Below are 27,364 nucleotides of genomic sequence, written 5' to 3' on the forward strand. Positions count from 1 at the left end.
TTGCCAATTAACTGCAAGCTGCTGGTACTTTTGCATTCTTGACTTTAAAACTCCAGTTTTAAATTCAGTGAATGTGTGAGTAGTGCCTGAGCTGCCAGTACTGTGTAACAGCTTTGGATGTGTTTATTTTGGTGGAAGCTTCACTGGGATGGGCATTCCAAGTATTTCAGGATGACTTCACGAATCTGCAACGCCAAGTCTATAAAATACATCTAAATATTCCATGCTGGGGGTGGATTTCTTGGTCCTTTAGGTTTTGAAAATCGATTTGCAAAGCCTAGGAAGAAATAGTGTATATTTTAATGCAATAAATTCTGTATGTTACAGATGCTGATTATGTAATCCCTTAAAATAACACAGGAACTGAAAATACTTGTAATTTCAGATCTTTCCCAAGCTTTAAGATATGACAGAAAAGCAACATCCTGTAGTTGAAAATAAAGTTGTAAATGTGTAAAAACTAAATATGTAAAACCCAATGAGCATTATTTGAAATATTTGTAATTTTTTAAGTGTTCTGCCTGGCATTTAGACTGCCAAGAACCAGTTTCTTCCTACCAAAACACAAAGAGGAAAACATACCAAAGTTAAGGAAGGACCTGGGAGAGTTTGTCGGGGCAGGTTCTGATGACTTGGTCAGTGAAGATGGACTGCAGATGCCTAGAAATAAAAAATGAGACTGAACAGTTGGTCACTGGTAATTCCAGAGCTGAACTTGGTGAACCATAGAATTCTTTAGGCTGGAAAAGGCCTCCAAGATCATCAAATCCAACCATCAAACCAGCACCAAGCCCCATCCAGCCTGGCCTTGGACACTTCCAGGGATCCAGGAGCAGCCACAGCTTCTCCTCACAGGGGAGAATTCCTCCCTTAATTTGTGCAATCCCATATTTACAGAGAGTGAATTTACTGCTGCAGCAAGATCTGCTGAGAAAACATTTGCTCAGAAGTGCTTTAAACCCTTTTTAGCAGTCTTGTTTTCAAGATGAGCATTTTAATTTTAGATCAAAATTATTCTAGTGGGAGATTTCGTGTTTATGCTCTGAATAGCCTGGTCAGAATCTAGGCTGGGGCTCACATAATTCCAGCACCCATATCTTCCATTTGTAGGTTTGAAGGCTTGAAGAATTTGATAATTTGTCCCTAAAAGACAGCACAGCATCCTTATGACATTCCTGCAACAGCTCCAGCTCTCCAGGTGAGAAGGTGCTGAGCTGGCACAGCTGTGTCCTGCTCCAAAGTGCAGGGAATTTCACACTGGAAAAGTTCAGGATCTTGGTATTTCTGTCCCACACATTTAAATACTTGATTAAATCCATTGGGAAGATATTAGCCTGAAAGACTTACTTTTTCTCATATTTTTCAATATTTTCATGCTCTGTAAAAAAAAAAAAAAATAGAAAAAGGCTAGTTGGAAAACAGTGTGTGGATCAGCTACTGTGGTAAAGGGAATTCACTGGTAATGCACATGTATAAAACCACTGATAAATGTATAAATAGATCAGCTACTGTGAGAACTCACTGGTAAACGCACAAGTATCACATTTCATAAAAAGCAAACTTTGTGCCACTCTCTTTGGCTTTTTCCTTGTCATCCCAAATGCCTGCAGTTTGTATTTTTCTTGCTGTTTTCCTCGAGTGCTTTTCTGTTCCACCATAACACCCCAAAGTACAATCTCACAAGGATAATTAGGAGGAGGCAGGTGATGGTTCTGTCCTTGCAGGACAAACTCAGACCCCACTGGAGCAATTTTTCCCAGTGGATGGAGAGCCATGCCACAGCCACTGGCAGGGCAGGGCTGCGTTATCCTGTTCCCAGTGCAGTCAGGAGATGTTTGCAGTTTTACACCAGAACATTTTTATTGCTCTTGTTTTCTTGCCCTAAACACAAGCTCTCTCAAAGCAGGCCCTGTTCCCCCAGTGACCTGTGAGAGAGCAGCACCAGCTGTGCCAGAGCTCTTCTCTCTCCCTCTGTGGTTTCCACACCTTTTGTTTCTTTTACCTTGCTCCTCCTGAAGCATTTCATGAGTTCTTTGGATGATGTTTCCGAGCCCTTGTTCTCCAAACCCGCAGGACTCGAGGAATTTCTTGCAGCAGGCTGCAGACCTGGGAACATCCATCATACACACATTTTCAGTGGTCATTCACAAATCCTCCTGCTTTTTTCCAAGTGCTATGTTGTTGCTTTTCATCTCCTCTAATGCAGCACTTTCATAAATTTTCTGCAGGTTCCCTGCTTGTGTTTATTTTCGTTGTATTTACTGAACTCTCCTGCAGGGAAGTGCTGGAGCACTGATAATGCTTTGAACAAGCTCTCAGAAACCTGTTTAGGTGAGAGTGTAAAACCTCAGTTACATCCTAAGAAAAGAGCTCAGCACTCACTTGCTGCCTCAGCGAGAACAAACGACTCCGGGGTTCTCTCAGGAAGCGGGGGAGGAGAGTTAGAGCGATCCTGGGCTGTCTCTGAGAAAGCAAAGATAAAAGAGTTGCTTTAAAATAATATATATATTGGAAGCAACCAGCTTATCTCAGTTGTCTCAAAGGAAACACACAACATGCAGACAAAGACGATGCAGCAAGGAGCATCCTCATGTACAGGATGAGGCAGGAGCTGATTAGGAAACACAAACAACTTCACTTGTTTGCAGAACTATCTAGTTCTGGTTAGAATTATTTACTTGAAGAACTATTTAGCAATAATTTCTGTTGCACTGAGCACAGATCTTGAACACATTTACTAAATAAAGCATTTCAGAAAAAAAGCAGATCCTAATTTCAAAGATTATCCCAGCGTTAAACTTATACCTGTCCGTGGGCTCCAAAGCTTCACACTCTGGAAACAAAAAACAAAGCAGGTATTTAAAATTCCCACATCCAAATGTTGTTTTCTTGCACACAAGGAAGCCAGAGAAGAGGAGGAAAGGATGTGATGTGCAAACACCCTCCCACATACACCTCCACAGACTTGTGCCTCATTCTTCCACTTCACAGAGCTGTCACCCAGCTATGGGATGATCAAGAGATCCCTACATTTTGTTCAGCCCCTGCTGGTTCCACAGGGCTGTGTGAAGCTCAGCAGAACACTAAAGTCCTTGTCATCATTATTCTTCTCTAAATGAGGGACAATATGTTTATTACCCTGTACTGGTCTTAGTCCAAGAAATAATGTTTGGGGTAAGGTAGATATTGATAAGAAGGGGGTGGACTGAGGCCACATCTCCTTTCCTGAAATTCCTGGAAGTGTTCAAAGCCATGTTGGAGCAGCCTGGTCTAGTGGAAGATGTCCCTGCCCATGGCAGGGGGTGGGATGGGATTATCTGAAGAGTTCCTTCCAACCCAAACCGTTCCATGATTCTGTGATTCTGTGAAATAATTTATGGCAAGTAGAAAGTGCCCAAACTAGAGTCTTTCTCCCAGAAGGAAACGTGGTAAGGAGATTGGCATAGGAATAGTGCTGGAAAAGGGGCAAAAAGCCACTCAGTTACCTTACATGGTCTCAGCCTCACAGGGTCATGGAACCCCTCTGAGCGAGACTCACCACTCCACTCCCAGGAGGTGCCAATATTTGGATTTCTCTCTGGAAGCTGGAAATCCAAAGTGGCCCGAGGAAGTTGTCCTAGAAGAAATTGAGCAGAGATTATTCCTCATCCCAGGCTGCAGAGCCTACAGAGCCACCCTGGTGCTGGATGAGCCCCCAGTGCTGCTCAGACCCACGTTTAATGTTGATAATCACTCACCTGACTCACTGGCCACAATGAAGGACTCAGGGGTGCGCTGGGGCAGGGGTGGAGGAGCATCCTCATCATCAGGCTGTGGCAGGGGGGCTGCTTGGAGGGACAGGGACAGGTTACTGGCATGGCAGGACATGAGGGGACCACACACCTGTGCAGAGGAGGGGGCTGCTCCAGAGATTGAGGTCAAACACCTCCAAACTGTGACCAAACACCCAAATAACTCCAATTACACCAGGAAAGTGAGCATGACCCAGCACAGAGCCAGGCACAGATTCTGCTGCTTGGCTTGGGCACTGGGATAAGGAACATGTCTGTGTGACATTGAATGCTGAGGGACCTGGGCAGGACAAAGAGGAGCAAGTGCCAAAGCTGTGGACAATAGGAAATGTCCCATTGCACCAGGACTAACCAGAACAAGGAATAATTCCACTTTCCTCTATGACAGGTGATGGATTTATGGCTACAGATCTGGGCAAAACACTTGTGTTGAATTCATGGACCTTAAAAACCATTTAGATCCATGGGCAGGGGTGTCACCCAGGTTGTTTAGGGTCCCTGAACTCCTGGATCTCAATCTCAGTGAGATTTCAGTGTCCCCCACATGACACTACAGCAAAGATTGGGGTTTGACTGAAATCATCAGAAAAAAAAAAAAATTCTGTGAGCTTTCTGAATGCTTTTTGGAGCACCTTGGTGTAAGAATTGGTCAGCACCATCCCTGCCTCCCTGGGGCTGCTGTTCTGAGGTGACACAATGGTTCAGAGCAGCTGTGAATTCAAACACCAAAATTATACTGCTCTAAAAGTGTTTGTGGGAAAAAAATTCAGGCAGAAAAGAGTGTGAGGATGAAACCAGTCGCTCCCTCAGCTCCCATGAGAGCCCAGTCCTGAGGAGCACTATAGCCCTGCCTGGACACTAGATGACCACACTGACCACTCCCTCCAGCACACCCCAGACCAGAGTGAGCTGGTCCCACGTGTCCCCTTGTCCCAGGGGCACTCACCCGAGGGGAAGATGCTGTCCTGGCTCGGGGGAGCGTGCTGGGCTGGTGGGGAGCTGGGGGTGCTGGGCTGCAGCACAGGCAGGAGCTCATCCTGCCCCTCCAGAAAGGGAAACACGGGGGGCACAGGGTTGTCTGGAGAGGGTGATGAGAAGTAGGGGTCTTCTGCTGAGCACAGGTGGGGGTGAGGGCATTGCCCCTGGTTCCTGTGGCCTGGGGGGGGATCTGCTGCTCGTCTGGAGGGCTTCAGGTCCGCAGGGGCAAATCCATCCTGGAAGCTCGAGTGACTGACTTTTGGCCACTGTGGACTCCAAACAGGCTTGGCATCCCCTGCATCCCGTTCCCAGCCTTCTCCCTGCTGCCCCAGCCCTAGAGGGGTCGATACAGTCCATGCCAGAGGTGCTCTGGCTCCAGGCCCCCTCCCTCCTGCTCCCTTTGGCTCCAGCTCCAGCTCCCAGCTGCGGCGTTTCTGAGCAGCATCCCCAGCACCCCAGGGCTCGCTGGCTGCTGCCTTCCTGCAGCTGATGAAGTTCAGAGCCCCGAAGGAGATGGCCTGTCTGATGGGGGGCACTCTCTGGGCAGAGCTGTGCTGTGCTCCTGGGGCACACAGGGAGGGCAGGGATGCTTTGCTCTGTGCCCCCAGAGGGAGATGTTGGTGCCCGTCCTGCTGCACAGGGAGATGCTGCTGTGGAGCCTGCTCCTCTCGCTCAGAGCTGCAGTAAAAGCACAAAGAATGGTGTGGAGTCAAAGCCATGGAGGGCTCAGAAGATGTTAACCCACTAACAGAGCCCACAGGAGCAAAATGCAGAGCCCAGCCCAGCCTCAAGCAAGTCCTTCCCTGTGCTCCATTTCAACACCATTGGGTGGTGTGAGCAGAGGAGCCCCCTTTATCTCAGCAAACTGAACCAAAAACCAAAATTATTTACAGAAAGCAGACACTGCAATCCCAAACGTGTCCACAGAGAGATCCACCACCCTGGGAAGCTGCTGGTATTGGGAAGCTGGATCCTCAGGATTGCTGTTCCTGCAGCAAGGGGCACTGCAGTGCAATGTGCAGATGGAAGATGGGGCCAGTGGGGGAGTATTCCATGCCAGGCAGAGACTTTTTTACACTGGTTTATACTGGTTTATACTGGTTTACAGTGTTTTCAGTTCATATGTGAAACACTACATGACACAAAGCCCAGGGCAGAGTAAGGGGACAGATAATGGCACACAGGGAACAGGGGTCAGATAATGGCACACAGGGAACAGGCTGCCACACATCAGTGAGAAGAGCAGGAATTGTTAGGAAATTAGGAAAAGTTTCTTCACTGAGGGGGTGATCAGGCATTGCAACAGGTTGCCCAGGGAAGTGGTGGGAACACCATCTGTGGAAGGGTTCAAAAAACATGTAGATGTGGCACTTGGGGACATGGTTTAGTGTTGGACCTGGGTTAATGGTTGTGCTCAGTGGTCTTAGAGGACTTTTCCAGCCTTTATGACATTATGAATTATGTCAGGAACAAACATGAGAGTCAAAGTGGGACTCAAGGGAGGCAGAAGATCCTGAGAGCTAAAGTGTTCCAAAGTACACATCAAAAAGTTCATCCCTCTGAAATCTTGTGAGTGACTGCAAATACCACCCAGGGATCCTTGTGCTGAGCCTTACCAGGTGAGTGAACTCAGGCCATAAATGTCCTCCACTGGAGCCAGGACTGGCTTGGCTGCAGGATGCCCTGCTCCTTCCTAGGGAAAGGAAATGTTTACAAACAACAGTGAGGAGGCAGAATGCAAAGGACATCTGCTGCAGGAGCTGGGATTTTTGCCAAATACTTCTAATTACTAAAGCACTTGGGAAATGACACCAAGGTGGAGCTGAAAACTGCAGACAGAACCTCCTGAAGAGCAACTCCTGCCAGCACCTTTCTGAAATGAGAGTACAGCGAGCCCTGCAACCATCCAGCTGTGCTGAACAGCTGGCAGCAGCCTGTGCACACACTCTGCCTTCAGGAGCCCACACTGGGCAAGCTGGGTGCTGGTTTGGTTTGGTTTTGTTTGTGACACCAGCTCATGGCCAGCCCCGTGCTCTGCACAGTGTCCTCGGAGGACAGGGAGGTTTAGGGGGGCAAGAGGTTTGGGCAAGAGCTACAAAACCACATCCTGACTTGAAACGTCCTCTGCATTTTCTGTCAACCCAGCCCTGTGTGACATTTGCTCACAGAGTGTCCTTAACCAGTCCAAAAGGTTTTTTCCAATTCTTTTCTCGCTCAGCTCTGGCTTGGAACATCCTGCAAAGCCTATGGCAAAAACTGAGGCATGAATTTCATCACAGGATCCCCTTCCCAATTTCTCAGATGAAAGTTCCTGGCAAAACGAGCTCACTGTGACCTCCCAGGCTTTGCTGTGATGCATTTACTTTCCTGGATTTGACCCAGTGAGGTTCATGTCAGCAGTCACAGAACAGCATGAGCAATGAAAACCTCAACCAGAAATGTTTTGGCAATTCCTGTTAATATGCAACTTCACACCAAGACCACATTTCTCTTCTTCAGAAGTGTAACAGATTTGTCAGACTTTGCCATGTTTTTTTACAAGACATTTCCCCCTGTGCCCTACCACAGACAGGCTGCAGTGCTGATTCCCTCCCTAGCACATGAGGTAACACTTTCACCCTCACTGCTTTGTGATCCCAAGTTCCCAGCCTGGTCTGAAATTCCCTCAGCTGCTGCAAGCACTCCATGAAGACAAGTTTCACTGGCACATCCCCATGGAAATCAGCCACTCTTATAGAAAATTTGTGCTGTGCTATTTGCTCATGACATTAAACAATCATAAAAATATACAGAAAATAGAAAATGGTTTTGAGACTGAAGAAAATCTAGGTCTTGTGATAAGCATTGCACATTCAAAGGAAGAGCTGGATTATCATCAAAACTGATTAATGTCAAAAGGGACTCAGTTTGGATCTCAAGGGGAGCAGAAAATATGGGAATTCACCCCAGGTCTGCAGCAGGAACTGAGGTTAGAGCTGACCTGGGCTGCCTGAGGCAGGGTGTTTGTCCTGGGCCTTTTACCTGTGAAGCAGCAGAATCTTTCTGGGCATCATCGAGCGCTTGAATCTGCCTTTTGAAGAGCTCGATCACCGCGTCGTAAACCAGCTCATACTGCTCCTGCATTCCACACAGACCAAAAATGTGACAGCAGCAGTGGCACCTGGCAGTGGTCACCTCTTGCCAAGCATGCATCACCCTGAGAGAAGCTGCCTTTCCTGTCCGTTGGCAGGGTGTGAACTCTGAGAAGAGGCAGAAGCCACAACTCTCACAGGGCTCCCACTGAAGCTTTTGGGGGGTTTTTGGGTGTGCAAACAATGCTGTTCTGCATTGAGCTTCCTCTTCAGTCTGTTGCAGCTGAGAAAAGTTCCCACTTTATTGCCTGGACAGTCCCTGGTTTCACAGTGTAAGCATTCAATAAATCACACTGTGAGCGCTGGCCCAGCTGTCCACCAGGAAACGTTCAGCCACCAAATTAATTTCTGCCAAATCATTGTTCTGTTCAGAAAAGGCACTTTGCACAACATCTCCACAGCCCAGCTCCCACCAACACCACTGCTCTGGGTTTCCCTGCTGTGACCCCTCCCAAGGAAAAGGTCAGCATGGAGCAGCTGGAGGCATTCCCCAAGCTCACCTTGGTCTGCACTATGCAAGGTCTTTGTGTGCGCATTTCCTGGATCAGGCTGAAAACACTGAAGTTCACTGGGACAATCTGGCAAGAAAGAGAAAAGGCAAAATGGTTTCAAAGTAAAAGAGGAGAGATTTGGATTTCATATTGGGAAGGAATTGTTCCCTGGGAGGGTGGGCAGGGCCTGGCACAGGGTGCCCAGAGCAGCTGTGGCTGCCCCTGGATCCCTGGAAGTGTCCAAGGCCAGGTTGGACATTGGGAGAAACCTGGGATAGTGGGAGGTGTCTCTGCCATAGCAGGGGGATGGAAAGAGAGGATTTTTAAGATCCTTCCAGCCCAAATACTTAAATGATTTCTATGATTTCTCTGATAAAAAAAATTACAGACAGGTTAAATTCCATGAAACTTCCAAGCCATGACACAGTTCAGAGCACTGTCTGAAATCTAGGCCTGCTACTGCAATAATTTTTAACAAAGGGCCTGCTTAAAGTGCTATTTTATTTACTACAAACCATCCTCCTCCCTCCTGTCTCACACTCCACAGCAAATACCCTTTTTATATCAGCTGTGGGTAGCACGATGCGTGTGACACTGATTTCCCAGCTGGGTGGGTTCAGGGAGCTGTGGAACAGAAAAGAGCAGGCTCTCCTCTGAGTCCAGCACCTGCCCTGAGAGCAGGGATTAGAGATTGGAGAGTCAGAGTAAAGCAAGGGTGTGGTTTGGAAACGCTGAATCTCTGATGTGTGAGTGTGGAGAGACAGATGTGGACAGTACAGATGTACTGAAGAGTGAAGGTCAGCACTTCAGAGCTAAGGCCTGGCCAGAGGGAGCAGTGGAGGGGGGATCCTGCCCCATGGAGTGATGCTGTCAGTGCCTAAAGACAGCAGGGGGACAGACAGGAGGGGGACAAACTGGGAATGGGGAATGAGCATTTCAGCCACTGCCCTTCTCCAGTCAGGCTGTGGGGAGCTCCCACCCACCTGGAATCCACCTGAGAGCAGTCAGAGGGAGGAAAGGCAGAGGGAAGGCTGGGAGGGGACACAGGGGTGCAGGGCTGGCACTCACCCCGTCCTTCAGCAGCTTCTGGGTGTAGTCGATGGCACAGATGACGCCGGTTCTGCCGCAGCCAGCACTGCAATGACAGCCCAGGCACAGGGTGGGCACGCTGTGCTTTGTGTCAGGGGGTTTGGAGAGCACCCAGGCACAGGGTGGGCACGCTGTGCTGTCTGTCAGGGGTGTCTGCAGAGCACCCAGAGCCTGTGGCACTGCTGTCCCACACACATCCTGCAGACCTGCAGGATGCTGCAGCTTCAGCCCACGCAGGGCTCTGCTGCACAGGGCTGGGAGGCACAGCTCATCCCCTAAGAGCAGCTCTCAGTCCTCCTGTGGTCACAGCCACACATGGACGTGCCCAGTGGTGGTGGTGGTCCCTGACCCAGACATTCTCACTCTCTGCAGCTCCCTGACAGGGTGTAGCCAGCCCTGGGGGTCTCTTCTCCCAACTAACACGGGACAGGACAAGAGGAAATGGCCTCAGGTTGCCCTAGGGGAGGTTTAGATTGCTTATGAGGGACAATTTCTACACCAAAAGCATTGTCAAGCACGGGCACAGGCTGCCCAGGGCGGTGGTGAAGTCACCACTGAGAAGAGGTGTGGATGTGGCACTTGAGGACGTGCTTTGGGGTGGCCTTGGCAGTGCTGGGCAAATGGACTCAACCACCTTAAGGGACTTTTCCAACAAAACAATTCCATATCTGCACAGGCTACAGAGTGTGAAATATGTCACAGCCAGGGAGGTTCTGTGATTATTGCTGACCTCCTTCCCTGTCCCCTGGCTGTCCTCAGAGCAGCCCTTTGTCTCAGGGCTTCCTGCAAGAGGAGCTTGGCCACCTCTCCTGCCCTGTGCCCCCTGGGGACGTGGCAGCACAGGGTCTGGGGGCCAGCAGCCCTTCCCTGCAGGTCACCCACCTGCAGTGGATGCAGACAGGGACCCTGTCATCGGGCTGGTAGCAGCGAATGTCCCTGACGAGCTCCAGGATGGGCTGGATGGAGGAGGGCACGTGGTGGTCCGGCCAGTTCTTGTAGTGGAAGTGGTGGATGGTGCGGGTTGTCTGCAGGAGAAGAGCAGGATTTCTGCTGGATTTCTTCTGAGTCAGAAGAGCTGCCCCATCCCCAGCTCCCACCTGCATCAGCAGCAAAGGGCAGAGCAGCAGTTTGGAGCTGGTTTTGCTGCAGGAGCTGTTTTATGACATTCTTGGCCTCACTTACCCAGAGTCTGATTTGCCATGACTGAAAAACAGCTTCAGAAACTGAGGTCTGAGTTAATGAATTTTTAACTTCCTTTGTTCCCTCAGCTGCTGTCAAATCTAATTCAGCAGCCTGAGCAATGTAAAATTTTCTGCACAAAATGTACCATATCCCAATATATTATTTATATAACAAAGCCAGCCCAGGTGCTTTTTCTGCCTTGACCTTTCCTCCTTACCTCATTCAGGGTCACCTTTAAAGTCCTAATCACATACTCATTCCTCTTCTCCTCAGCCTCCTGCACAAGAAAGAGTCAGAGTCAGATTTTCCATGGCTGCCCCAGGGTGGGGCAGGGTCTGAGGTGGCTGCACTCACACAGGTGATGGAGAAAGGGCCACAGTGCAGGGGGGAGCCGTCCACCTCCGCCCAGTACCGCTCACATTTCTTCTGTTGGGACAAGCAGGATGTGTTTGGTTATTCCCCACTGCCCCAGCTGTGCCAGTATTTTTAAAATTTTTTTTTGTTGGTTTTTTTTTTGTTGTTGTTTTTGGTTTTTTTTCACTTTTCAGGACAAAATCCACACTGGGAAGAGGCTCAGTTCTTGCTGCTGTGCACCTCCAGCCTCCCCTTCCTTGGAGCTGCCACTGCTGCTTTTCCCTTTCCAGAGAGATTCCCTACACCACTGGAAATGGCTAAAGGATTCCATGGAATCAGAGACTGGTTTGGTTGGAAGGGACCTTAAAGATCATCTCAATTCACCCTCTGCCATGGGCAGGGACATCTCCCACGGGACCCCAAAACCAGCTTATATCAAACAGAAACTCGCTGTCACTAATGGGGTTTAATAAAAATCTGCATCTCTCACCCTGCCCTGGCACTCAGGGGACACTGTGGTATGTTACTCACCTTCCCCATTTCAAACTCCATGCAAGCCATGACCACGACCTGCAGGAAGAAGATTCATTAGAAAAGTCTGAACACGAGTTTCTTATCCAGGCAGCAAAATTAAACTCATCTCCTGTGGGCGCTTATCAGTGTAAGGAAACTCTGTGGGCTGCCTCCTGCCAGCCCCAACTGCCAGAGGAGTCACACTGGGACATCACCACAGCCTGGCACCAGGACCTCCCCAGGCACAGCCCAAAGGCAGGGACAGCCACCAGCAGAGTCCTGCCCGAGTGGGAGGACGCTGGCAGGGCAGATGTGGGGCACACAAAACATCTGGAGAGAAACCCTGACACTCCCACTGGCTCACAAAGGAGTTCTGGATGGAAGGACAGCTTTTCTTTTTTTTTAAAAAAAGGACATATAAAGTTTAAATATAAATCTGCACCTTACCAGGACTTCATACTCCCAAATCATCCTCCAAAAGTCAGTGACAGTAGTGGGGAGAGGACCCTGGGTTGCAATGTATGCTCTTGGCCCATAGACACCCTGGAACATTCAAACCAGACAGGGACACGTCTGTGCACAGCTCACCAGCAGAAATAAAGCCATTCCTCTCTCTGAATTTACTTCTATCTATCAACATCCCATTGAGGATTTAGAAGGACTTCCATGTGGTTGAATTTTGGCACATCCATTAACTCAAGGAGTGGTGTGCAAGCCAAAGGCAGGGCCCAGCTGGGGAGCTGGGATTGAGCTGAGATCTGCTCCCAGAGAGCAGCACCAGTTCTTACAGTGCCTCTGGGAGCTTGGAGGTGATGTGGCCACAGCTCTGTTGCTGATGGCTAAAGAATGAACTGTGATCCTGTTGGGAAGGTCAGTTCTTCTGCAGACAGGTTACACAGAGCCTTGGGTCACTGGTCACTGTCGTGAAGAATGAAGGGAACCTTCTATTTATCTATCTATCTATCTATCTATCTATCTATCTATCTATCTATCTATCTATCTATCTATTATCTATCTGTCTGTCTGTCTGTCTGTCTGTCAGTCAGAGAAGGGCTGTAGGCCCAGGACAGTCCCAAAACTCGTGGAGCTGCAGAAGGAGCACTGTCCCACCCTGAGCACTGTCCCACCCTGGGCACTGTCCCACACTGAGCACTGTCCCACCCTGGGCACTGTCCCACACTGAGCACTGTCCCACACTGAGCACTGTCCCACCTTGGGCACTGTCCCACCCTGAGCACTGTCCCACAATCAGCACTGTCCCACACTCAGCACTGTCCCACACTGAGCACTGTCCCACACTGAGCACTGTCCCACCTTGGGCACTGTCCTGTCCCACCCTGAGCACTGTCCCACCTTGGGCACTGTCCCACCCTGAGCACTGTCCCACCTTGGGCACTGTCCTGTCCCACCCTGAGCACTGTCCCACCCTGAGCACTGTCCCACCCTGGGCACTGTCCCACCCTGAGCACTGTCCCACCCTGAGCACTGTCCTGTCCCACCCTGAGCACTGTCCCACCCCAATCTGCCCCTTTGCTCGCCCCAGCAGTGGGTCCCAGCCCTGCAGCCCTGCAAGGTTTCCTGCCTCTGCTCTGCTCTCAGCCCAGGTGACTCTGGCCACAGCAGTTCTGCACCACTGTCACCCACCGAAGGCAGCAGTGGTGATGGGGAAGTTGGAGCTGTGAACCACAAATTGTTCCACCCCCAGCTCGAGTGCGTCCCTTGCCCCATAGCCCGGTGCCTCTGAGCTGCAGGGGGGTTTTGAGGGCTCTTTCATATTCTTACATCAGTTGTCCTTGAGCACAGCTCAGAAACTGCTGCAGAGCCCTTTGGTTCACCAGAGCCCCCACCTGCTCCTCCTGGCACAACTCACCCACACCTTCACAGGACAAAACACCACAAAAGAGGCAAACCTTGATGAAGTTGGCATTGATGTAATGAGAATCTGTGTCTGATGTGATCAGGGACAGCTCCACTCTGCTGTGGTCAACTGCAAGAGCAGGGGAAGCAGTCAGAGCCTGTCCCTCGTGGTCACTGAGCCCTTGGAGGGCAGCTCAGGGGCTTTGGGGCAGCACTCAGGTCATGCAGGGCCAGGGGGGCTGTGCAAGCTGCTCATGTCCCTCCCACACCTCCCACACCTCCCACACCCACAGGGGCTGGACAAGATCCTTCTGGAGACTGAGGGAGGTTTAGGGGACAGCTGCAGGTGCTGCCAGTGCCCCAGTGCAACACTGATCCCTTCTGAGCACGGAGCAAGCCAAGCCCAAAACCCAAAAATGCACTCCAGGCTCTAACCAGGTCTGTGGGGTTGGACACAAAGGTTTGGAAGCTGGACTCGATCTTGGAGGTCTTTTCCAACCTTAATGACTCTGTGATTTCCTTTCTTTTCCAAGTTGGAATGGATGGAAGAGACAGGCAGCTCTGATGCTGGGACAGCCTTTGGAGAGCTCTGCACCCAGCCAGGACAAAGCACAGCAGGGTTTGTACATCCCTGACACATCCCTGTCCTAAGGACTTTGGAGGCAAGTGGTTGCAGTGCTACCCAGAAACCTTGCAAGGATAATCACTGGAGGATGTTTCCTAGTGAATAGAACCTGCTCTGTCTGTAGAAATGCCACAGAATCACAGAATATCCTGAGCTGGAAAGGACCCACAAGGATGATTGAGTCCAGCTCCCACTCCTGCACAGGACATCCCCAAAATCCCAGTGTGTGCCTGAGAATGCTGGTATGTGCCAAAGCCCTCCAGAGCAGGCACTGCAGCAGCCAAAGCCCCAGATCTGAGCAGCAGGACTCAAAGCCAACAGACAGCAGGGAGATGCTCACAGACAACTGTGCAGGCAGGCACCAGGGGATGAGAACAAGAAAAGCAAGAAAAACAAAAGGCTGAGTAGGAGCATGTGCCATTTCCAACCTACAAGGTAAGATGTCCTTGTATCTGTTCTTCTTGACATTCTCTGGCTGCTCAGACGCTGCTGTAGGATAGATTTTATCTGATTTGTACTTTGTTGACTGTCTCTTCAGCTTCTGTGATAAAAGAGTGGAACAAATTACAGCAGACGTGCTACAGCCAGCGCACTAGTACAGAGCACATGGAGGTCTCCAGGGGTCACATCTGCCAGCACAAAGCAGGGCTGGCACCATTAATTCTTTCCTGAGTGGCTTTGCTGAGAGCAAGAATAGAGACAGAACCACCTAAGAGCCCCAGCAGAGGCTTCTGAGGAATGGAAAGTGTGTGCTGAGGCAGTGCCCACACAAAGCATCAACCTCGCCACTGAGCAAGGCCCAGGGGAAGCACTCAGCACAAATGGATCAGAGGAGTGACAGTGTCACAGCTCCTTCAACAAATGACACCAGAACAGACAGGTAAATCCACTGATTTTTCTCTCTTTGGTCGAGATGCTCCCATCAGCAGGGATGCTGAAGTCACTGAGGGAGCACGAGCAACTGGAGCAGAGGAGCTCCATGGACTGATGAAAGAAAAGGGAGAAGGAGTCCTGGGACAGAGCCTTAGGCTGCAAATCTCTCATCTCTTTCATTTCAGGATAAAGCTGCAGCACTCACAGAGAGTTAAAGCATCTTTCTCCTGGCAAAGTGTAGAATTTTATTTCACTGCCACCAGCTTCTGAATAACCCACTCTATTTTTTACCATCAGCTTCAGAAGCACCATTCTCTCTGTATGTTTGCTTTCATATTTTTGTGTCTGGGTTTCTGTTTTTTGATATTGAACTGCAGTTTTGAAACACTAATTTCAGCCACATAGAGGTTAAATCTCAGAGATCTGATGGAATGAGTCAGGGAGGAGGCACAGGAGGCTCAGGACAATCCTTCTGTCCAGTCTCAATTAAAAATGTGGGACAGACACAGAGGGATAGAAATTATGGGAGCAGGGTGGGTTTTGTAGCCTCCACATCCCTGTAACCTTCTGAGCAATTCTGGTGTTGGTCACATCCCCCTCTTCCTCCTTCCAGGGAGAGCTTTCATGGAAGGGGCATCACTCCACACTAAAGCCAGTCTTCCCAGAGCTGAGGCCCTGAATCAGCTGACTTTTCTGTCCCTGAATAATGTGACATGAAACTGCTTGGGAAATGCTTAGGTATGAAAAGGGAAGTGGGAATCACAGAACCATGGAATATCCTGGGCTGGATGGGACCCACAAGAGTCATGGAGTCCAACTCCTGGCCTTGCAGACATCCCAAAATCCCAGCCTGTGTCTCAGAGCTGTGTTCAAACCCTCCTGGAGCTCTGGCAGCCTTGGGGCTGTGCCCATTCCCTGGGCAGTGCCCAGCTGTGAGACTGCACAGAGGGGAAAAGGGACTCTAACAAAGCCCCTGTCGTTTATAGCAACATCACCACAATTTGCATGTAAAAATGCTTGGTCCCACAAGGAGAGGGCAGGAATTGGGGTGGAGGAATGGCACTGAATGTTTCTGTCACATTTGGAAGCAGAAGCCAGCACGGTGGCCTGTGCCTTGCAAAAGTGGCAAAATCAGGTCACTCTGAGATCTTATTCCAGCCTGGACCATTTCCACCTGCCATTTTGGCAAGAAAAGAATTCACCAGGCTGCTGGAGCCAGCCTGAGCACCAGGGCTCAGAGCCCACTGCCTCACACACACAAACAGAGAGAGGGGAAACTCAGCAGGCTGTGACAGCACTTTGTTCCATGGAACAACAGACTGTCACTGCAGGCTCAGATTAATCACTTCCCTCCACCCCAGACACCTGGAAACCAAGCACTCAGCTTGGTTTGAGGTGTTTGAAGTGTTTGAAGTGCCAGATTTTGCTGGTGTGACAGAGCAGGGCTGGAGCTTGTGGGGACCCCTCAGTAACCCAGAGCCCACTGCCAGGATCAGCCCAGTGCTTGACATGTCTCAGCTCTCACAGAGGGACCAGTTTTACCCTTCCCATGCCTGTGGAAGCTGGGCAGTGTCACTGCCTCTCAGAGTGACACAGACAGCCTGGCAGAGCCTCCTCTGACAGCTGCCACACCAAGAGCCACCTCCAGCCACCAGCTTTAGCCATCAGATGTGCCTGGGCATCTGAGCCTCACCCCTGGCACCAAACCAAAAAAATATATCAGATTAAAAAAATATATCAAATTCAGGGCACTGCACAACACAGGGGCTGCTGGGAGCCATCAGCATTTTGTGCAGCTTTTGCCTTGAGGGAACAAGAAAGTTTCCAGGAGGGGCAGGAGCACTGCTGGTTGTAGAGCACACAGATCCCAGAACCCAGAATGATTTGGGTTGGAAAGGACCTTAAAGCTCATCTCATTCTACCCCTTCCCACTCTCCCAGGTTGTTCCAAGCCCTGTCCACGCCAGCCTTGGACATTCCACCCACGGCTGCCTTGGGCAACCTGCGCTCTGTAGAAACAAGGACAAGCTAAGTCAAGGCAAATCCAGAGATCCCTGGCAGGAGCTCGTGTGCCACAGATTGCAATGGGGAGAAGGGGCAGAGGCTCCATATTCCTCCCTGCATCCTCAGATGTGTCAGCAGGGCCAGAGGCTCCATATTCCTCCCTGTCCCCCCAGTTCTCTTACCAGGCAAAGCGAAACCGTGTCCCGACAAGTGCAATCGCCAAGCAGAAAACAGGAAGCACTCGGGTAATTAGTTAAAAAGCAAACAGTTCAAATGCAAACTATTAAATTCCTATCATGTCTTTACATTCCTCTTAGCCCAGTCAGCTTCTGGGTGTCTGCTATAAACTCCTAGAAAACCTCACGGTGGCAGGTTTAGAGGTGACGGAGCGATTCCCACCGAAACGCGCCGAAACGCCGAGCCAAGCCTTGAGTGAACTCACCAAAAACTCCTCTGCAAACTCTCCTGGGTTCAACTTCTTGCCTTGGGCCCTCTCCAGGTTCTGCAGCAGGATGCTCCTTTGGTCCATGGTGCCGCAGCGTGGCTGGCCTGGCCCCCCTGGGAAGGGACATGTCAAGTGATCCGCGGCGGAAGGCAGCGCCGGGGAGCTGCCTGTGGTTTTCTGACTTCATCACAGCCCCAAAGGAAATTAGTGCGCAGCACATCTCCCTGGTCAAACAGCACAGCTCAGCACGGGGCCCTGGCACCCCCTGCTCAAAGCACCCCCACTTGGCACAGGATGGGCAAGGAGGTCAAACCCCAGAGCAAACCCCCAGCGCCCCAATTCCTTCAGCCACCGCTGCCGGGGCGCCAGGGCTGAGCATGGGGGGCAGCTGTGCAGGGTTCACAGAAGAATCTTCAAACCTGGAATGGGACTGGAAGAGTCCATAAAAAAGCATGGAAAATCCACAGCTCCCCTTCACACTTTTAACATAGAATCCCACAAAGGTTTGGGTTCGAAGGGACCTTAAAGCTCCTCTCAATGGGCAGGGACACCTTCCATTATCCCAGGCTGCTTCAAGCCCCATCCACTTTCCAGGCATGGAATTTTTTAGTCTGCTTTCCACATCAGCTGTAAAATATTTTGAAGGAATCCTTCAGGCAGATGCTGACAGACAAACAGGTGTTACTGCCTTGGGTTGCACGATTTCCAGAGAAAACCATCCTTGTGCTTCAGGTCAGCTCTTCCAGCCACCATTCCCCACACCTCATGGGTTTTGCCAGAAGAGAGGATCACATCTGAATTTAGCAGACTAAAAAGTCAAATTAATGATGCCAGCCTGATTCACCTCTCACTGTGCAGCACTTGAAAAACCCCATAAGCAAAGGGGAGGCATCCCCAGGTGGGAAGAGGAGGCAGAGAGCAGTTCTGGGAGGCCATCCATCTTCTGTGCATGAAGTGGAGAAATCTAAACAAAACTGAGCAAAAATCAACAACTGCCAACCAAAACCATCCCCCAATAGATATGAGAATCACATCTTCCATACTTCCAATACCTCAGTGTTGAACAAAGGCTTCAGACTCACTGAACCAAATCTGATTCTCTCCCTGAATGTAACTAGGGCCATTCAAGGTGTCCCCTTCTGCACAGAGCAGCTCCAGGATTCCTGTATTCAGTGCTAAAAGGCAAAGGGCTGGTAATCACTCTTTGTTTAAAATACCAAATGGTAATTTTGCAGAAATAAGCCTTGGGGTTGCCTGAGAGGAAGAGGAACCTTTAGAATAATTAATGGAAACATTTTAAAACAAATACCTGCTGAGTCTGCAGCACCAAGCACTAACCTTGAGTAAGACTGAAGCACACTTTTATGGCAAAATTTAAGAGAAACTCAAGAAGAAAAACCAATTGATCACAACAAACTTTACTATTTCTGCTTGTAGTGATGGAGAATCTTTTACACATTGCTTGGTGTTGCGTTCTGCTTGCAGTGTCTGGAAGAAGCACAACAGCTTTTCTCCAGGTACATCAGTGAAAAGTTCTCTGGAAAGGAGCACAGTCCTTTCTCTCAATTGTCCAAGTTCTCCTGAAAACAAACCAAACCCTCCTGTGCTTTAGGGAAACAATCCCAGGCAGGTTTAAAGGCAGGAAGGGAAGGATGCAGGATGAGTGGCCCAACAACTGCAACCCTCCCCCAGGCAGATTTTATCAATTCCCCTGGGAAAACATCAAGTGGGGTCTGTAAAACTGCTTTTTTATGGTCCATCAGACATTATCTTGATCCTCATTCAAGGGCCAGGCTGAGCTCCTGAGTTAAGGAATTAAACCCTGAGACAGAGGCAGAAGTTTGGTGCTGACCCCAGTAGGACTTTGTTCAGCAAAGCCCTGCTCCTGGGCTGCACACAGCTATGGGCATGGCTTAGCTCCAAATTCAGGCATTGCTGTTAAGATCAGCTGAAGTAAATATTTAGAAGTTATTGGAGTCTGCTGACCTGCTCATTCCTCAAGAATGGTCTGGATAAAAGAAGCTCCAAGTCCCTTCCCAGACAGATCCCAATCCTGGTGTGGCCACAGCAGAGTGAACAACAGACTGCCAACAAGTTCTCAGCTATTTTCCCCTGAAAGCTGCACCAGGCCAATGCTCCAGTGCAGCTCTCCCCAGGGACAGGGACACAACACAGCTTGGGAATGTTAACAGGAGCCCTGCTACAGCTGACTGATCTGACTTTGAGTTCCCCTGCAGCTTCACCCTTTACAGTAATCTGGCATTTGAGACTGAGATTAATTATTGCCCAATTGCTCCTTAAAGCTTCAAGGAAGGTCAGAGGGAAAAGCTCTGTTGGACAGAGGCAGGAGCTGGGCTGCAGAGCTGCCCTGACCCACAGCACTGATCAGATCACTCCATCCACAGTCCCGAGGGCTGGTGGAACAATAAACTCCAGAAATCAGCCAAGAATGATTCACATCTTTATTAGGAAAAGCAGAAGTCTGTTTAACAGTGGCAGGGTGTCAGTGAGGTGCATGGAAGGCATTGTGCCATTTGAGGGTACAATCAAGGCATTCAAAGAAATCAACAATGACAAAAAATCTGGCAGAATAGGGCTGAAAGATGCTTGTGCTCCTCAGAGTACCCTAAAGCCCTGTTAGATCAATCTCACCCTCAATCAAGGAGTTTGGCAACAGCACAGGGAGCTGGGGGGAACTTCAGAGAGGGTAATTCTCACCTCAGCACCACATTTCAACCAAAAACCCATGTCTGTCTCTTGGAAGAGGAACATGTTGGTTCCAGTAAGCAGGATGTACCCTGCCCACCCTCCTCTGGCACAGCAGAGCTCTGTTCACCCCCAAGTGAAGCTACTGCTGAAATCAGCAAATTAAAACAAATGTAAAGGGAGCTAAGAATGAAATATTCTCTCCTCACTGCACTGTTCCTCTTAATGTGAGATAAGTGGCAGAGTCCTGGTGCCTCTGGTGGCTTGTTGTTTTTTGTTTTTTAATCATTTATAATTCTCAAGAAAAAAAACTCTCCAAAACAGACCCAAGTTCTGCTCAGTTCTGGGTCCATCAGTGACGTTTGTGCCTCATGACAAACACCACAGAGGCCACCAGTCCTGTGACTCACACAAGAGCCCCTGCCCTTTCCCCAGCCCAGGGGAGGGCAGACCCTTCACCCTGCCCTGCTCCCCAGCCCCAGCTTCCCCCACACCCCCTGGGCTTTCCAGGTTAACTGGAATCTCTGCACTTTGAAACTACCAAGCCAGCACTGGGCATGGCAAAAGCAGCCAGAGAAATCAACTTTTCCTGTGCCCTGAGCATGCATGCTGCTGGGAGCAGGGACCAGTCAAGACTGCAGTCCAGCCACTGCCTCCAGGACTGTCCTCAAGGCTGAGATGAAGGACTGCAGTGCCTCTGGCTTTGCTTCATTTTGCTTCACCGAAACCTGCAGCTCTGAATCTGCTGCCTGGAGCAGGAGCTCTGTGAGGAAGAGGCAGCCTGAGTCATCCTGGGCACTCAGATAAGCTTTCCAGGGCTGGGCTCCAGCTTTGCTCATGGCAATGGTCTGGATGTGCACGACATGAAGGGCTGTCTGGATGGTGTCTGCGTGGACAGGCCCACACCAGGGCAGGGAGAGCTGGCAGCTCGTGTCCAGGCTCAGCCAGGTCTGCTCAAACTGTTCTGCAGACAGGGCAACATCAGGAATCAAGCTTAGGCTGCCTGCATCAGGATGAGCCTTGAGGAGTTCTTCATTCCCTTCAGACACTGGAGTATCAGGATGAACCTCGAGGATTTCCTTATTCTCTTCAGAAACCAGTGACTCTGAAAGGAAAGCACAAACAGGTGAGATGCAGCTCCCAGCCCCACAAAGCCCCTTTGATGGAGCAGAGAAGGCTGCAATCCCAGTGTCACCAGCAGCACTCCCTGGGCTAGTGAGTGACCAGGGTGATCAGAACACCAAATTCCCAAAGCACTCTGACCTCCCAAACAACCCCATGGCTGCCCAGAGCAGCTGTGGCTGCCCCTGGATCCCTGGAAGTGTCCAAGGCCAGGCTGGACAGGGCTTGGAGTCTGGGATAGTGGAAGATCTGTGCCCATGGCAGGGGTTGGAACAAGAGGAATTTCAAGTCTCCTTCCAACCCAAACCATTCTGGGATTCTGTGATCTGCTGGCAAGGGGAGAATGGCTCCCAGAGGGAGGTGAGGCAGGGTTACCTGTGTCTCTGTTCCTGGAGTCAGCACAAGGAGAGGAGTACGAGGGTTCCACAGGCTGCTGAGCAGTGGTGAGTGCCCAGCGCTCTCTGCCATAAACTGTGGCCAGAGTGTTGAACTCCAAAGCCCAGGCATTGACAGGCTCCTTGCTCTGGTCCCCCAGGAGCCCCAGGGAGGGGTCAGACTTGGGGCTGCACAGGACCCGCTTCACCTCCTCCACCCCAGCCTGCAGCAGGCGATAGTAGAACAGCGCACGGTCCCGCACAGCCATGTCCTGCTCCTCCTCTGGGAACACAGAGAAGCAATTCAGGGAGAATCCTGTCAGCCACGCTGCCCCACAGCACTAACACTTCATTATTAAAAACAGACTTTCAGGGATACACTGGTTACAGGCTGAAGAACAAGGGGGAGTGGTTTTAAACTAACAGAAGGCAGGGTTAGGTGGGATATTGGGAAGGAACTCTTCCCTGTGAGTGGGGAAGCCCTGGAACAAGGTGCCCAGAGAAGCTGTGGCTGCGCTGGATCCCTGGAAGTGTCCAAGGCTGGACAGGGAAGGTGTCCCTGCTCAGGACAGGGAGTGGAACTGGATGATCTTTAAGGCATTCTGATTCTGTAACTCCACACTCACCAGCCAGCCAGGGGCCAGGCAGCATGGAACCACCTGACCCTGCCAGCCTGGATGGCCTCCTCAGCCTGGGGACACAGGCAGAGCAGTCCCCCAAAGCCTGTGGGGACACAGGGAACCCACCAATGCAGTAGTGGAGCAGCCTGCCCAGCATGTCCTGGCACTCTGCGGGCCGGGCCAGGAACAGCCGCAGCAGCGCCGTCAGCAGCTCCATCTTCACTGCTGGGAACGTCTCAGACTTCACATTCTCCACAAAGTCCTCCAGGACATAGGGAGCGTTCGGGATCTTCTCCCCATGTGTGCCCAGGAGCCAGACCAGTGCCTGTTTGCCCTGCAGGAGCCACAGGAACACCAGCAAACAGCTGCTGTGTGCCACGCGTTGGCATGAAATAACCATGCTGAGAGAACAAAGCTGAGGGTTTCTGATTTTTTGCCCCCCAACCTCAAGGCAAAGGGAAGCTGAACAGTCCTTGCTCACCCTGGCCCAAGCTGCCCCTCACCTCGCTGTCCTGGATGGTGTCCTCACAGCCAGGCAGTGCCTGGCACACGGCATCTGTGCACTGGGGACACAGCCAGGCCAGGTCCCGGAAAGCACGGACCACAGCTGCAAGGAAAACAAGTTATCAGCACCCCCAAGAGTTATAAAAACTACCAGGGGGAAAAAAATTCATTTTAACTCCCTGCAACTCAAGAGGCTTTGCAAATCTCAGTCCTGCCTGTGAATGTGATTTGAGGCACCCTCCTTCCCAATCCCATGACACTGCTTTTGTCAGAGCAAAGCTGTGTCAGGTCTAAAATAAACTGAGACACTTCAGATTGTTCCTCTGCTGGAGAGCAGCCTCTCTTCTGGCCACTGCCAGCCTTTAAAAAGCTTCTGACTCATGATGCTTCAGACACGAGGTTAGAATGACAAATTAAAGCTGACCCCGATTCAAAATGAGGCTTGTGAACTTCAGGTCAAAACTTTAAAGGTTTTGCTGCCCACTCAGAAACATCAACAGCTCCTGAGATGGAATTCAACAGCTGAGTGCAAGTGTGTGGTTTTTAAATCTGAGAGCAAGACCAGTTAAAAGAGAACAGCAAGAGCAGCAGTGATGTGAACGTGGATCTAAAGGCAGAAGAGAAAAAAGGAAGCTCAGGTACAACTGAATCAGACATTTACGTAAGGAACAGAAATCACAGAGATTTGTAAGATCTATTAATCATCTGGGCTCTCAAACAGACAGTAAAATGTCTCTGCTGAGTCCCTCACTCCCTGAGTCAGCAGGTGGCAGCCAGAAAGAAGCACGAACACAGCTACAATCATCTTCCCCTTTCCCACAGAGAGCAGCTCCTGCAGAAAGAACACACTTTACACCCCCCAACCCACCTGGCAAACTTCCACCTGAAGGTGCCAATTAAACTGAAAGCCAAGTGCCTTTGAGGGTGTTGAGTTTGGGACCATGAGCCCCAGCAAGGGGCTCCTGAGAGCACAAACCAGGCAGCAGCCTGCAATGGTTACCTGAGGTGATGTGTTCCTGCTGAAGGCCCAGAAGCTCTGTCAGAATCTCCACACACTGCTCTGTGTATGTCCTGGCAATATTGGCTGCAAGGATGCAAAAAAGACATAAAAATCAACCTTCTATCAGAGTGAAACAGGAATCAAGAGCACAGCTACTCAGCACAAACTCCCTTTAAAGAAACGGTCTCCTTCCTTTCCTTTCTGATTACCATTTCTGAAAGTATGGCCAAATGAACTTGTTCTCCACACCAGGGACACGTTCCTTTTTTTGAGGCCATGCCTCAGAAGATTTCTGAACTTTCCTTAAATGTAATACATTAAAAAAAGCATTTTATCATCCCAAACTTTCTCCTTACAAATGCAGTAATAATTCACCTAGTTTTAAAGCTCACAAACCCAAACCTATCACCTTAACTGTGCTTCCAACACAACTCAAAGAACATGCAGCTATTAGACCTCCTGCACAGCTTCACTGAACACTTCAAGGCTCATTAACAAAATGAAATGACACATTTTCTCCAGAGCACCTCCTCACAGCACGAGATTCAAGGACTTTCTGAGGCAGCTTGGTGCCTGGACTTCTGAAATAATCAGTGTTTAGAAACACTCTGACACAAACCACCCCTGGGCAGGTTGGTGTCTGTGCTGCTGCAGCACAGAGCAGTGATTTGGTGCCAGGACCAGAGAACAGCCCCCCTGAAAGGTGCAGGGCTGCAGCCAAGCCAAGCCCAGCTCTCACCGATGGCAAAGATCGCTCCCTGCGCCAGCTCCACCGACACGTCAGTGCAGTAACTCTTCAGCTCCTCCAGCACCTGCTGCACGTTCTCATCATTCACCAGCTCACACAGCACCTCCATCTTCTGGCATTTGATGTAGTGGGGCTCTGAGTAGGAGCAGAAGAACTTTTTGTAGTGGCTGCTGAAGTGGCCGGGCAGGCTGCGGAGGATCTGGCGCACGTGGCACAGCGCGGTGAAGCAGAGCTCCCTGCTCTCCGAGGTGCAGGCAGACAGCAGAGGGGCCTTCACCCTCACCAGCACATCTGCCTGCACATCTGGGTACTCCCTGGCCAGCACCAGGAACAGCTTGGTGGCTGCCATCACGACGCTGGGGCTGCTGCTCTTGAGGTAGCCGTCGAGCAGGTTGAGGATGTCGAAGAGCTCGTCCTCGCTGCGGGGTTTGTAGCGCAGCAGGAAGGTGAGCACCTCGCTCTGCCCCCACTGATCCAGGTCAGGCATCCTGCCAGGAGCACGAGGCACGGGTCAGGGAGGGCAGCAACATCTGTGCAGAGCAGGGGCCTCGGCCTCTGACCTCCTCTAATCACAACCAAGTGGGTGCCCCAGGTTTACCACAAGAGAACTGCCCAGTTATGAACTCTGTATCAGGCACGTGCACTTTTGCTGCTGTTTGCACCAGGCAGCAACACTGACAAGAACCCTGAGCACAGCAATACCCCTCTTTTCCTACATCATGTGGAATTACCTGCAGAAAAACTGAATTCTTCAAGCACCACAGTTTGTGTATCTTTCAATGGATCTGGAGAGACACACTAGAACACACCTGTCCCACAGATATATCATGTGCATTATCACTAAAAAAACCCCAAAAGTCTAATCACATTAACCTACAATTCCAAACCAAAGCATCAGCTAAGCCAAAGACTCCCTGGAAGAGCAGGGTATCCCAGATTTCTCCCAAGACCTTAGCCTGAAGTGATTCAGTTTATCTTAGGATGGCCACCTCCATCTCAGGGTGCCTGACAAGAGGTCAGGGAAGGTTATGTCCCCCAGAAACTGCCTCTCTACATAGAAAACATGAGAACAAGAGAAGTTCCCAGCACTATCTTAATACCAAAGAAAACAAACCTGTTGAGGAGATGATGGGCAATGGGTTTGTTGATGACAACACCTCCCTCCTTCTTCAAGATCTCTTCCAGGGCCCTCAGACAGTTCACGACCACAATGGGGTCCTGGTCACGAAGCAAACTGTAGAGCTCATTCACCAGAGCACCATCTGCAAAGCACAGAGCTCCTGCCATCAAGACCTGCTGGCATACTGCAGTTTAATCACTGTATGTGAGTATTTATCACAAAAAAAAAAAAGACATGGTTTGAACTGGGAGAAGGGATCAACAAAACTTCAAGCTCTACAGGAACACCTGGCCTTGGCACAGCTTTTCCCTGAGGGTCTGTGTGGGTCACAGTGGCCCTTGGCTGATCAGAGACTGGGGATGGAACTAAATAATTGAATCACTGAATTATAGAATGTTATGAGTTGGAATAGACTTTAGAGCTCATCCAGTGCCACCCCTGCCATGAGCAGGGACACCTCCCACTGTCCCAGGCTGCTCCCAGCCCTGTCCAGCCTGGCTTGGACACTTCCAGGGATCCAGGGACAGCCACAGCTGCTCTGGGCACCCTGTGCCAGGCCCTCCTCACCCTCACAGGGAACAATTCCTCCCCAATATCCTAAGCCTGCTCTCTTCCAGTCTGAAGCCATTCCCCCTTGTCCTGTCACTCCATCCCTTCCCCAAAGTCCCTCCCCAGCTCTCTTGCAGGCTCCCTTCAGGTACTGAAAGCCACAATCAGGTCTCCTGGGAGCTTTTTAATCTCCAGCCTGAACAACCCCAATTTTCTCAGTCTTTCATTAATTACCCTCCACTTTCTCTCTCCTTCTGCCCTGCAGCCACAACAACACAGGGGCAGCGCAGGGACCCCAGGACAGCCGTAAAGGGTGAATGTGCATCAGAAACACAGTCCCCAGTCCCAGGGCCACCAGCCACGCACCCACTTCGCAGTCTCCCTGCAGCTTCACCATCTTGGCACAGCCCAGCACGGCCGCCCTGCGCACGTAGGACGCCTTGTCCCGCAGCCCGCACACCAGGGGCTGCTGCAGATACTCCTGGATCCCGGGCATCCTGCGGGACGGCAGCGGGCCATCAGCGGGGCAGGGACAGCCCGGGAGGGGAGGGACAGCCCGGGAGAGGAGGGACAGCCCCCGGGAGGGGAGGGACAGCCCCGGATAGCCCCCGCACCTGAGGTCGCACATGGTGCGCAGGGCGAGCCCCCTCACGGCCGGGCTGGGGTGCGCGCAGTCCTTGCGCAGGGAGTTGACGGCGAGCAGCGCCAGCTGCGGCTGCCGCGGGGCCTGGGCGCGCACGTAGAACGACACCAGCTTCTTCTGCACCACGTCCGGCACCGCGCCCGCCTTCACCATCTCCGGGAACAGCCCCGACACGTCGGCGCCCTGCGCCATCAGCCTGCGGCGGGGACAGCGCTCAGCGCGGCCCGGCCCGGCCCCGCGCCCCCCGCCCAGCCCGGCTGGGCCCAGCCCGGCCGCCGTACCGGATCACGCGCAGCACGGCACCGCGGTACCGCGCCGGGTCCGCCTGCACGTGCGGGTTCGACAGCGCCCGGCGGAGCTCCCGCTGCGCCTCCTCGCCGCCCAGGTACGGCATGGCCCCGCGCCGCTCCCGCTCCTGAGCGCCGCTCCCGGTGCCGCTCCGAGCCCTAGGACCCGGTGCCAGCCGCAGCCCCAAGTGCCCGTGCCGACCCCAGGATGCAGCGCCGGTCCCAGTTCCTAACCGCAGGTGCCGGTCCCGCTCCCAGCCCTATTCCAGATCCCAATCCCGATCCCGGCCCGCTCCTCCCGCCGGCCCCACCGCCCCGCCCACGTGACCCCGCGCCCGTGACGCCGCCCCGCCCCTGGC

The 27,364-nt window shown here is 51.3% G+C and overlaps 2 protein-coding genes across 2 annotated transcripts; both read right to left on the reverse strand.

The window, feature by feature from the left end:
- Nucleotides 1-212: 212 nt before the first annotated feature.
- PTPN22 (protein tyrosine phosphatase non-receptor type 22) lies at nucleotides 213-17,416 on the reverse strand. The gene is made up of 21 exons (XM_033080210.1): nucleotides 17,330-17,416; nucleotides 14,444-14,552; nucleotides 13,440-13,516; nucleotides 11,977-12,072; nucleotides 11,548-11,586; nucleotides 11,017-11,088; nucleotides 10,880-10,939; nucleotides 10,363-10,505; nucleotides 9,460-9,526; nucleotides 8,401-8,478; nucleotides 7,791-7,886; nucleotides 6,386-6,462; nucleotides 4,738-5,447; nucleotides 3,738-3,824; nucleotides 3,486-3,616; nucleotides 2,806-2,833; nucleotides 2,383-2,463; nucleotides 2,003-2,106; nucleotides 1,348-1,378; nucleotides 583-660; nucleotides 213-277 (listed from the first exon to the last, which is right to left on the reverse strand). Exons 1-21 carry the CDS (start codon nucleotides 17,414-17,416, stop codon nucleotides 213-215), a joined length of 2,316 nt encoding a protein of 771 aa, XP_032936101.1.
- A 2,364-nt stretch (nucleotides 17,417-19,780) lies between these two features.
- AP4B1 (adaptor related protein complex 4 subunit beta 1) lies at nucleotides 19,781-27,304 on the reverse strand. The gene is made up of 10 exons (XM_033080209.2): nucleotides 27,000-27,304; nucleotides 26,690-26,914; nucleotides 26,442-26,572; nucleotides 25,521-25,668; nucleotides 24,398-24,894; nucleotides 23,659-23,742; nucleotides 22,658-22,761; nucleotides 22,281-22,488; nucleotides 21,536-21,817; nucleotides 19,781-21,143 (listed from the first exon to the last, which is right to left on the reverse strand). Exons 1-10 carry the CDS (start codon nucleotides 27,110-27,112, stop codon nucleotides 20,668-20,670), a joined length of 2,268 nt encoding a protein of 755 aa, XP_032936100.1. The 5' UTR covers nucleotides 27,113-27,304; the 3' UTR covers nucleotides 19,781-20,667.
- Nucleotides 27,305-27,364: the final 60 nt, after the last annotated feature.

This window comes from Catharus ustulatus, chromosome 25 (assembly GCF_009819885.2).
Source record: "Catharus ustulatus isolate bCatUst1 chromosome 25, bCatUst1.pri.v2, whole genome shotgun sequence".
NCBI classification, from domain to species: domain Eukaryota; kingdom Metazoa; phylum Chordata; class Aves; order Passeriformes; family Turdidae; genus Catharus; species Catharus ustulatus.